We start from the raw sequence: 12,824 nt of genomic DNA on the forward strand, positions 1-12,824 counted from the left end.
CTAAAAAACTCCAGGGATGGGGCTTCCACCACCTCCCTGGGCAACCTGTTCCAGTGTCTCACTACCCTCATGGTGAAGAACTTCTTCCTAACATCCAATCTCAATCTACCCATGTCTATTTTTTTTCCATTCCCCGTAGTCCTATCACTACCTGATAGTAAATGATAATTGAAGACATCCTAACTTAACAATGGTAAATAAGAGCTGAATTAGCTCTTAAATACCTGCTTTTATAAGTGCTACTAAGAGCTCTTAGAGTTATCTTTAACAATAATTTAAAGACTCAGCTGAGCCATCAGCTTAACAGTCCTACCTCAATGTATTACAGGGCTTGTGGTTAATACGACCCAAAAAGTTCCAGTAAGGAAAAATAAATTTTATATTTCTTGGTTTTTCCTGCCTAGTAAAGTTCTGAACAAATATTTTTATGTGTTTGCAATGAGACTTACCTTAGCTATAGTTAGCATTAACTTAACAGTTTCAGCAGTATTATGAACTGGTATTATGCGTAAATTACTGCCAAAGAATCTGCAAGTCAAAATAAATTAAGGTTACTTTAAGAACACATGTTCAATTTGTTATGCTATAAAAGTCAAGAAGCATTCCCATAACTTCTTACTGTACCCTCACCGCAAGTACACAGAAGACTGCTTTCATCTTTAAAGGCAACTGGAGAGTTGATGCTGATTGTATAGCCACTGCACCACTTGTCTAGGTGGGACTTGGAAGGGCTCATTTCTTTTTCCAGGGTTTTTTGACAATCAGTCAATGCTTTGTTAAGCATGTGTACATTCAGAGAGAACTAAACCCTCTCCTACTGTATGGCTGAAGACTCTTTTCAGTGCCAGTAAAAAAAAAAGTTTTGGTGTGTTTAGTTGGGTTTTTTGCTTGTTTGGGTTTTTTGGTGGCTTTTTTGTTTGTTGGTGGGGTTTTGTTTGTGTTTTGTTATTTTGTTTGGCTTTTGTGTTCTATTTTGACTTGTTTGGTTGTTGGGGGTTTTGGTTTTATATGTTGCATTTTTGTTTATGGCTTGGGAAGAATACAGGAAAGTATCTAAAAACACTGTGCTAAAAAGGCTTAGAATTTGAACTAAATATTTGTAGTGTAGCAATCGGTAAGGTGTTATTACAAAATTCATTCAAATGTATATAAAATTTATTATTTTTCTATAACTAATGTTATTCATGTGAATTGATTCTTGAGAACTGAATCTGAAGATTTAAGATACTGGCACCAGTTGTCTTTCAGTAGAGTAAAGGAAGAGAGTGAGATCAAAGCTTTGACAAGCACAGAGCTTCTCCTTAAGACTTGTGTCTTAAACAGGTTGTAATAATGACAACAAAGTTAACATTGCTGCTGTTGTCTGTTGTCGAGTTAAAACACTACAGGGACTTAACAACAAAGAATGAGGAATTTTAAATAATCAAAAATTTAATCCAAATGAAGTGCCCAGCTGCTCAACTACATACTCCCTAGTGACCTCCCTCTGTGACTACCACCTGTTCTTCCCCTCAGTCTGCTTGATGACTTGAACTTGGTCACATTAAGACCCATGCTGTGTAGATACCTGATCTGAACTTGGCTGCCCTTTCTTTTAATTATCAGAAATAAATGTTAAAGGCAGTGGCCTTTCCTATGATTAGGTACTCAGGTCACTGTTGAATTTTGCTGAAATCGAATGCAGAAGTGTGGTTGATTTATATTTAGGTATCAGGGAAATAAACAGATGCAACTTTGCTAATCCCAGCAGTGGGTTAAAGCGTAGCATGAACGAACGAAGTGCACCAAAGAAACAGTTACTTGTACTTACCTATAGCTGTGAAAATCCATTTCTGTCAGCAGTTTTACTTCAGTTACCACAGGTCTAAATTTAGTTTGTATTTTATTAATTTGATCAAGGGGCAGAAGAGTGGCTGTTAGAACACATAGCTGCTCTTTGCTCCAAGGTGTTAAACATGCAGATTTACTGGGGATATTAGTGGAATGCTCATCTGAGCTGTGATAATGAAGATTGCTTTTCTCCCACTTCCCCCCATGATATACATAACCCTGTATAAAATGCTTCTGTTGTTGAACAGCAATCCCATAATGTCCTTGTTAAAAATAGTTTAAAAATCGTTCCCCTGGTTCCACAAAATCATAGATATGCAGAAAGAAATAGGGGACTTGGTTGTTTAACCAACCAAATATGTGACTTGTAGTTTGAGATAATATGGCACAAGTTTCAACCCCACTGATGCAAAAACTCAGCCAGTGATCTACATACAGTAGCAGAACTCCAGGTAGTAAAAATGCACATGCATCTAAAATACAATTGTGTCATCTCAACATCAATTGGCCATGATAGCCTGCAATGACAAAACAATTATTTTTATTCTATTATTTTAATAAAATTACAGACTTTCTAAATGGAATACAGTTTCAAAACATCACATTTGTTAAGAGGGACCAGCACATGCACAAAATCCATTGTGCATAACCACAAAGTAGATTGAGAATTAGCACTGCCACCAGCTGAATAACATGTTCTTGCTGAATAGTGGCAGAGCTTTTAAGGCCTCACATGAAAATTTATGGAATTTTCACAAATGGGTAATAGATCTCCTACATTTCATCCTAGACGCTGTACTGTTCATCAACATTTGGCAGTGTGCCCAGGATTTAAGGGAATTGATGCTAGTTTCAAGGAAGTAAAGATTAAAGACTCCATTAGAATAGTCACTTGGTTGTCAATAGTGAAAATCAATTGCCGTCAGAACACTACTGTAGCTACCAGAAAATAGCTTTGACTACAAATATGGAGCGCAAGCTGTTAACTGTTGTCAACAGGTACATACTGAAACATGCAAGTTTTCAGGCATCATTAGAAATCACAGATAAAGTTTTAAACAAAGCAGTTTTAAGGGCCAGTTTTATACTTTTGTTGTAAAATAACACTGATTATTGCCATTGTTGTAGCTGTGTAGAATAGACGCTGTTACAAGTAAACAGATTTTTTAAAGCTGGCAAAGCCTTTTCTGGTGGAGAGTTGCCTGTTCTGTTGTGAAAATGACCAGGGAAAGATGCTGACACAGCTCAGAAAATTGTCTGTTTTTCCAGGCAGAAAAGGATTACATTACAGAGCCCTAAAGTGACTGAAAGAGATGTTATCTGGTGTGTTTGGAGGAACATCCTCTTCTGTTGCCTATGATGTATCAGATTGATTGACTTAGTATTATTTTCATTTAATTCTCCAGTGCATTAGAAAAATAAAATTCATATTCTCGAATCTACTTCCTAAAATAATATTCCTGAATCTAGAACTGCAACAAAACATTCATTTCAACATTGAAATCATACCTTCTCTGAATCCTGAACATGATATTCCATTCTTCTGGTCCATGAAGAGCAGCTGACAACACCAAAAAACTGTTTCGATGAATGTTTATGAACTTCTGAATTCTTTTGGAGTACTGTTCTTCCCCTGCCATAAGCAATTCTTGAGTGTCTGACAGCATAAATGCAACACCTGTCAAAGAAATTGATGTAAATGTACACATCATAGTAGTAATATGCTAAGTTTTCATCACAAACCATTTAACCATTAGTTTAAAAGGTGGTGGAACAAAACACATGAATGGATTTACACATCCTCACAGTAAAATGCAATCATGAGATTTGGCCAGTGATGACTAGTAATTTGAAAATGAAACTACAAATAACTTGGAGGTTATTTTCGACCATAACATCAAAAGAAAATTCCAACTGTTAAATCCACTTGAAGTTACAGATATTTGAATGCACATGCTTCAGGAACAAGCAGCTGCTATAACAGAATGAATTTAGGGCAAATGCAAAGACTGAATTGCTCAGCAAGTCCTCTTTCTAAATGAGATAAACACACCTGTAACATCTTAAATGTTACCTAAACTGTCTGCCATGGAAAATGAAATTAGAAACCTGTTGACTCAAGTTATTCTGGAAGGGAAAATTAAGCAGGCTGAAGTTTAAGAGGGATACAAAAAGACTAGGCCAACACTTACTGTGTTAGTCCTTACAGTTCAGGAAAACAACAGAGAACAACCTGTCTAAAAAATTCTCTGCTTTAAAAAGAAAGGATAGGTGTTTCATATTTGCAGTTGCAGCCATTTCCTAATCAAACCTGCTCAAAGAATCCTTTCCCTAACTCCTCTGCTAGCACCAGGTCTGCAAACTCAACTTGGAACATGGAAGCTAAGGGTCTTGGTTCAGTCTTAGGTTTACAGCCATGAATACTAAATGATGGCTGCCTTACATGTCAGTGGCACTCAACCTGCTTGCTGAGTTATAACAAGAATTTACTGAACAGTTCAGCTGATGATCACCAAATCTAATGTAGCTGTTCTACAATATGTCCAAAAAAGGTAAAAACTAATGAAAATGTTTAATCCCCAGAGTTCTCTGCTTCATCCTCTGATTTACATGCAATCACAGCGCAGCTTCTTTAGCTATTGCCAGCCAACAAGGCAGCTTTTATTCAGTGTCGCCTACAACAGGGCCTGATACTGTACCTCATTAGAGATTATGAGTTTCAAAGTATAAACTTCAAAGTACTGTACCAGAAAGAGAAAAAATCACGGATCCAATTTCCACTGAATCTGAATATCGCACTCGGTGTTGTTGCCTTTGTAGAACTGTAGAAATTTCATGATTCTGAATAAATGTTAAAAAGTTATTCTAAAAATATGTTTTCAGCCAACAAGTTAGATAAAATTATTCTTAAAGGATTGTCTGAACTATTATATATATAAAAAAGAGTGTTTAATTTTTTTTTTTTTAAATTTGCAATAAAAAGGTAGTAAAATGTTAACTAAATTTTTTTTAGTTAATGAAATGGTAAAATATTTGGGTTGGAAGTTCTCAAACACCAAATGACAATTTTGTATGCATACATTCAGTTTGCCTCAGGAAACTCTTGCATAATACATAAAGAAGCTCAAACATTTTGCAGTCTATTTTTGTAAGATGTGCTAAAGGGGGATTTACAGAAGTGAGGAACATACAGCAGTGTGTTTCTATGGCTCTGGTTAATTAGATGGTATTATTTTCACAGATGTCAGCATTTCATCTGGATGATGGTTCAGAAAATCTGTATGGGACATGATTTTCTTTAAAGCTTTTTGACAGAATGCCATCCACTCAGGAAAACTAGAACATTGCACTATGCAACATAATCATCTAGAGAATGGAGTGCGTTTGGATGTATTTTTCAGCCTGCAAAATGCATTTCTGTAGTATGTTCTATTGAAGTCGCTTGACACATTTTGAAGATTGTATCACTGAATCCTTTGTAGCTAATAACATGTTCTTTAACCTATTAATTTAAAGTGTAGCCAACCTGCCTATATAAGGAATTGTCATGATTTAGTGGAAGAGTACAAAATAAAGCCAGTATAGCAAGTGAACCCTGAAGGAGGCAGTAACCAGAAATGTTATGCTTTCAATTGGTCTGAAAAGGGAACACTCACTGACAGCTGCTGCTGAGGTTTAACTACCATTTTGGAAACACTCACTGCTTCTTCAAAGCCTTTGCTGACAGTGAATTATTTAATGCACAAATACAAATAACAGCTAAAGAAAAGGATAGCTGTACAGGGAAAAGAGAAAGCTCATGATCAAAACTGATACAAAGCACTATCTTTGTAAGAGAAAAGCCATCTTAGAATTGAATTCAACTATTTCCATACATTTGCTCACCAGGAGTCCATTTTGACTACAGCTGGGGTGCTTATTAATGAGTGATTTAGACTGGTGTCACTGCTCTCCAATAGCTCTCACCATAGTATGGATTTAGTTCCCAAACTGGAACAGCTTACAGGCTGTCATTCCAAGACAAGCAAGCAAGTAAGAACATGCTTTAAATTGAGATGATTCAGAAATTACTTCAACACCATTCACCCATTTATGCAGAAGAGAGAGGGTGATAACCTTGTCAGCTAAACTAGCATAAGATATCCTCACTTGTGAATCAGAGCCCTCTTGTCTCTAAATTCTCATTATCCTTCTGGCATGAAATTGGCCTCAGCTGCAGAAACTAATTACCAGCTCCTTGACATACCCTTTCAGTTTACTGGGGAGTAGAGTCTAGGCTTATGATATCAACAGATATAAATCTATATCTGTAAGACTCACTATTTAAAACTGAATTTCACAATGCCAGAGTAATCATCTACCCTGCTCTTGGTACAGTATAGTAGAAAATAAAGTGTTTAGGGAGGAATTCAGTAAATCAGAAACATTTCAGATGGAAATATTTATAGAGCTAATTGAAAGCAGCAGCATTTCAGTGCAAAAATGATGAGTCAGGAGAACAAGTCTAAATCTGTGTAACTCAAAATAGCAAGTGGCAAGAATACTAAATAGATACAAGAGCAGCTAGGAGGAAAAAATACACACAAAAGAACCGGTACTATAGCAGAAGCAACTTCAGACTAGTATCACTTTTTTTTATCCTAAAAAAAACATTAAATTCATTGACATTGGATAAAATATTTCCATGTATAAAATACAGGAAATGTTTATTTCAGTGTTTCTTAGTGAGCCCGATACTGCTCTTGACAAGTGGTATTGTACCTGCAGAGTGGTGCTCATAATAACTGTTGTTATCCATCTTGACTGTTCCTGCCCACCACTTTCTGACATTTTTTTCGAGAGTTTGCAGTGAAATCTCAGGTACCACTTTCTGAAAAGCTTGGGAAAAGATGACAGATATTACCTGCCAATTAAAGAGGTGAAACGTTTAAGGCACATGGGTCCCTTAAAGGTTTGAGTAAAGGGAACTGAGCACTACCCCTTTCTGCCCACTACCACTGAACTACTTTAAGATGGCAATTAGACAGCTAAATGGTTTTAAGAACCTGAATCTGAGAGGGCTTCCTCTAAAGAGGAAGGCATAACAGGGAGAGCAGCATAATGAATAAATAAGTGCAGAAAAACATTCCTAAAAGCACTTAAGTAAGGAATGTTTGTCCTATATTCAAATGGCATGTTTGTCACTGTGAACCTTTTACACTAAGATAACTTCTGGGAAAGCAGCCCTGGGCCTCCTTCCCAGCCTGGGGCAGCCCACCATGCCATAGGCCAGAGCCCTGGCTCTTTTCATGTAGGTTTGCATTTTGCTCTTCTAAAACCGTGCCTGGCTGCCCAGCTGGGCAAGCCTCTCTTAGGGTAAGGGTCAGCTGGGGACACTGAAGCTCCCAGGCAAGAGTGTGAGGCAGTCCAGAGTGCTGGGAGAGCTGGATTCCACAAAACCCTTATGCCAGCTGGTTCCCAGTGTAGGCTTTAACTGGCCCTCTTAAAAACCTGATAATACAATGAAATGAAGGCCCTGTGGCCTCACGGGGCAGTGAGGGATCTGGTGGTGGGCAAGGACCAACTACTCCACGCTTCCCGCCTTCTGGGTAGCCCTGACTGCCGTCCTGCCTCAGTGTCTCAGCCTCACAGGTGGGCGCAGAGGCCTCCAGCATCAAGTGGCACCGCAAGGCATGGGGCAGGCCTGTCCTCAGCAGGGCCAGTGGCTAGGCCTCTGAGGGGGTCTGTTCCCTTCCTGCAGCCATCAGGGCAACTGCAGTTCCTCCTTATCTGGGATAAGTGGCAGCTGAAACCTGAAGCCATGCCCCACAGAGATGAGGAATTAAGACATGGCAAACTAGCAACCACCAAATGAAGTGCACATAACTCGCTGCTAAGAAAGAATCTGAGGCCTGTGTGAGGAAGTAGGGAAGCTAGTTACCTTTCCTCCACTTGACCCTTATCTGCTGCTCTGCATTGCCTTGCAAAGCAGCGGCACTGGCTTCTACTGCTGAAAACCCTGCTAAGTATCCCATAAAAGCCTTCCAGAAAATCGGGTGCTGGCCTGAGAAGTCGTCACCATACAAGTGTAGATTGTGAGACATTTTTAGATGATAAAAAGGACTGGAAAGACAAAAATGTGCCAGGACATCAAGCAGAACAAGTGGGTGTTCTAAACAGCAATGGTAGTCTACTTGTGCATAGAAAACAATCTTGAGGGCATATTTCTAATGGACAGCTAATACTGCAGCTGTTTCTAGAGAAGAATATTCTGAATTATTTTCTATGATACTCCAAATATAGAAGCAACAGTTCAAAAATGTGAAAACACTAAACAGCATCATTTTCAGCTAAAGAGAAGTACTGAGATCATTTGAGCTTTTTTTTTTTCATCATGGAAGAGGAAACAGTACTTCTTTTACAGGGCAAAGAAAAGCTAGAGTGCAGTTATTGAATGTACTGAAAAAGAACCAGACATCCATCTCTGCTCTTCACCCAGTATGTGAATCCACACTTATGCTTATCTAGGGAAAATGGGAAAGCATAGTAAAAGCTTTTCCATTTTAAACCCTTTTTAGCATTTAAAAATAGAATGAAGTGACTTTATATATTAAAGTTGATACATTTTAATAGCAAATTGTTTGGCTTGCTTAGAAGGAATTAGACATCTTAGTGATTTAAAAATAGCCCTTCTTTTTGTTTCAGACAAGAAGTGGATTCACATCTGATTTCCTATTTTGCTACTCCACCACCTCATTGGACAGGCTGTTCCAATGCCCAACCACTCCTTCAGTAAATAATTTTTTCCCCAGTATCCAATCTAAACCTCCCCTGGTGCAATTAGAGGCCATTTCCTCTTATTATATCACCTGATGCTAGGGAGAAGAGACTGACACTCCCACCTCACTACAACCTCCTTATAGGTAGCTGTAGAGAGCAATGAGGTCTCCCCTCAGTCTCCTCCAGACTAAACAACTCCAGTTCCCTCAGCCACTCATTGTAAGACTTGTTCTATAGACCCTTCACCAACTTTGTTGCCCTTCTCCAGACATGCTCCAGCACCTCAGTGTCTTTTTTGCAGAGGGGCCCAAAACTGAACATAGTATTCAAGATGCAGCCACATCTTCACACGCATCACCTACCTGTCTTGTTCTCTGATGACGTGATCAGAAAAGTATGTTTTTCCTTTCAGAGGAGAAAAAGGAGTGAAAGTCTACTAAACAGAAGAGGAAAGAAACATGTTTGGGTTTTTTGCAATTCAGAGAACACAAATAAGAATTGATAGTAGCAGCCCACATGTTCAATGAAGTACAATGACTCAACATTTGTTACAGAGAGGGTTTATTATTTTCTGTCATACAGAAGTCAACTAAGAATCTTCAGTATGGAGCATGAGGAAGAAAGCTTGTGGGACTATGCAATTGTACAGAGATTCTGGAAACAGAAGACTGTGTTCACAGGGATTCATTTAGAAATATGGTTCATCAGCCCCCAGCTAATTATCCAGGTTTGAAAAGCAAGCAGGTGGAAAACATGCAAGAATTCAGTTTGAGAGCTTAACACCTTCACCACCCAAAGACTCAGTGGCTAAAATATTCTAGGATGATAAATCCATGGAGTACCGGTAGTCACTCAAACTGTTCTCCAAATGTGTCCCATTCTGGATAGATAGGATTAATCCTTGTGACCATGACAATCCACAAAAAAAAAAAAGAAGAAAAAAAAGAGACTGATGTTTCATTTTCTATCACGAAAAAATATGGAAGGACATAAGCATCACCAGATTCTATGAAGGTAACAATAAGTTTTTATACTACCTATACTGAATTTGGCATGTACATATGGCTTGTCCTATTTATACTGATCTTAAGCACACTGATGTAATTCTATAGAGAGGCAGATGACTCAAAAGTGGATTATAAAAAGAAGTGAAAAATGAAACCAATTCCACTAAACACAAGTGTAAGAGTCACACAAATGACTAAATAAGGATTGCTTGAATAAGGATGCTGTAGATTTAAGTAGTAACCTGGAGAGATGAGTCTCAAAACTGGCCAATAGAGTTAAAAAATAATTTACATATGCCAAAATTTTTATGTGTTTCTAGTCTTTTATAAATGCGGCTCTGATACCACTCACACTAATTTCAGTGGGAGCTGAGAAAAAGTCAGAGTCAATTCTACACATGTGCGTAAGTACAAAACCTAATGGACTATCTGGGTAACTGAGCTCAAGTCCCCATATTTGTACACTTGAGTCTCTTGTCAGGTTCCTCAGAATATCCACTCACTCTAATCCAGTTAAGAGTAATTTTCTGTTAACACACAAAAACTCTTTTGATCATCAGTGTCCTTGTTAAATATAACTGGTTATGGAGTTGTAGTCAACTCCCTTTCAACTATTCAGATATTGAAGATCTGATCAGTATTTTACTGTGCAATAGTGAAAGATCTTTTTTTGCACTTAGTGTAAAAAGTTTGGGGTTTTATGACTTTGATTTCTCTATTGGAACAGTCTTCTGACCTGGGAACTTCAGCAATAAATTAAGGAGACCAGGGAAGCAACTTAATGGAATTCCATTATTAATTCATACTTTGTGTCCAGAAGGTTCATCAGGATTAGAACCCCACTGAGCACTACACAAAAGCACACATATACACAGTGCCTGGCCCCACTGCCAGTTCCATTTTCATTACCCTTTCTAAAAAGTGAATGTTAACCTGAAAGCCAAACTGCAAATGTTCTAAGTCAATTTGCTCCCAGGTGTGCAGAACTGTGGCCTAATTGACTAGACAGTGGAGACTGTAAAGCTAAGTAGAAAAGGAAGGCAGAATGCGAAAAATAAACAGGTGTGCCTGCACCCATGTGCTGTATAGGTTCTTATTAGTTACCAGAGGTAAAAAAAACCAACCCCCAAACAACAACCCAAACCTAATCAAACTTGGTATCCCTCCCACCAATGATATCCACTTTTTATATAAATCACTTCTCCCTGTTCAAGGTTTGGTTTCCTTAAACACATGTAGTAGTTTGTCAATAGTTAGGTATTAAATTGGCCAAGAATAGATTTAAACCTTGTTTTTCAAAATCAGCACATATAGATTGTGTTCAAGGGATAGAGCTAAAAACCAGTACGGATTTTGTGAAAGAGATGAAAGCTTCTAACTGTACTGGATTTAAAATCCAAAAGCCCATTTCCATGGAATCATCCGTTGTAACAAAGCTGCTACTTTTCATTCTGTCTTTTGCCCTACGTTCCTGTGTAGTCCTGGCAAGAATGTAATCTATCAATGTACAAATGTTAAATCACTCCAGTCATGAAACATTAACGGAATGCATACAATTATGACTCCTAAATTGAAGTCTTTCTAGCTGCAATTTGTCACATCTACAATCGTACAATGTTAACAGTAGAGTAAAACTAGAAAACTATGAACTAGATATATTGGAAAAATAGCAGTTTTAGTACATGCATTTAATATAGGCATGCCCTGAACCTGCTTCAGCTGAGGTCAACCAAATTTTCTGCTTTGACATTCATGAAAGCAAAATAATGACTTCTTAAATGTCTCAGTTCTGAGCAGCTGATGAACAACATAATAGCAGTTCTTAATTACTTCATGCAAAGGTTTAGAATTTCTGAAGCAAAGTAGAATAAGCATGCTCCTAATTATTTTCCTGATGACAGTAACGTCTATGCAAAGTTTTAAACTAGTCTCCTACAATCTGTATCTGTAACAGGTGCATTTTTTATTGTTAATTTCCTTGAAAGAAACCAAGAGGCAATGTTAGGGGAACAGATCCTATGGACAGTCTTTGTGAGCAGCATGAGAAATTCTCTTGCCCACTAGTTCTTCCAAAATAATAACAAAATTTGCAAACTCAAAAGGTCTATGTGATTTTGAAATAATTTAAAAATATCAGAAAGTGTGGACTACAACTATTAAATGTCTACAGCTCAGTCACATATCTTTCAGAACTTAAAAATATTGGAAGCAAGCTGTAGTTCTTATACTTTATTACTAATATTTTCCAACAACAACAAAAGTAATTTTATTATAATGAGAATACTTATACCTCACATAAATATTTCCTGTGAGCACCATGTTTGTGCCTGCTGATTTTATTACCATTTCACATGCTATGGACCTTGATAAGGCCATAGCAATTTAATCTCTAAGTTACCCCTGCTTTTAGTGTATGGTTGGACTAAAGACCCTTTGAGATCCCTTCCATCTTGCATTTTTCTGTAGTTCTATGATTTTTCTGTAGTTCTAGGATTCTACAGCATGTTTTTCTAATAGAAAGAAAAGAAGAATATATGGACTGTCCTTTCCACTACCCCTACCACAAAAGCAGATGTTGGTCTTATCTTATGCTCTTATCTGATCATTCCTAGTAGCAGTCCAGGCTGCCTGCTGATCTCATTTCAAGCACATTTATCCGCCCTCTTCCCTTTGTCTCAGTCTCCTAATTTTTTCCCCCCGATACACTCTATAAATACGGTATAATCTCATATCTTTAAAAACACAAACATATTATTAACCGATGTGCTTTTCCAACTCTTGCCTCTCTTTTAATGGTTAACCTCAGTTTCTTTCCTGTAGTTCTATCACACTCTACCAAACTGGCATCTGCCTTCCTTTCATTTTGAGGAAGCCAGTATTTAATTTTGATCACAGTCCTTAATAATGTTCTTAAATGGCCTCAAAACTGCTGTTTTATACTCATCTTGTGGGCCATCTTCAATGAAGCCATTAGATCCTGTTATCCTCATTTCACTCCTATCACTGTCTTTTTTATTTCCTTTGCTTCCCCAATTGTATTTTGCGTAGGCCATTTGGAAGATCTTTCCTCAGTTTCCCATACTGTTCCAAGTGTTTGGCTCTCCAACACCTGGAGGCCCAATACTCCATCTTTCCTTTCCTTTTCCCTCCAGGATATCTCTGTCAGGGATTTATTCCACAAACAATATTTCAGCTAGCATCTACATGTGAAAGACTCACAGAGCTGCT

General features: G+C 37.8%; 1 protein-coding gene across 1 annotated transcript in view; it reads right to left on the reverse strand.

Moving 5' to 3' along the window:
- Positions 1 to 173: 173 nt before the first annotated feature.
- The window catches only part of BTBD8 (BTB domain containing 8), a 42,446-nt gene continuing 29,795 nt past the window's right edge, over positions 174 to 12,824 (reverse strand). The window contains exons 16-17 of the mRNA XM_054165051.1: positions 3,340 to 3,508; positions 174 to 528 (exon numbers count right to left, since the gene is read on the reverse strand). Of these exons, the coding sequence (XP_054021026.1) occupies positions 426 to 528; positions 3,340 to 3,508 (272 nt within the window). The 3' untranslated portion in view covers positions 174 to 425. The remainder of the gene's footprint in view (positions 529 to 3,339; positions 3,509 to 12,824) is intronic.

The sequence above is a fragment of the Dryobates pubescens genome, chromosome 11 (assembly GCF_014839835.1).
Source record: "Dryobates pubescens isolate bDryPub1 chromosome 11, bDryPub1.pri, whole genome shotgun sequence".
Taxonomy (NCBI): Eukaryota; Metazoa; Chordata; class Aves; order Piciformes; family Picidae; genus Dryobates; species Dryobates pubescens.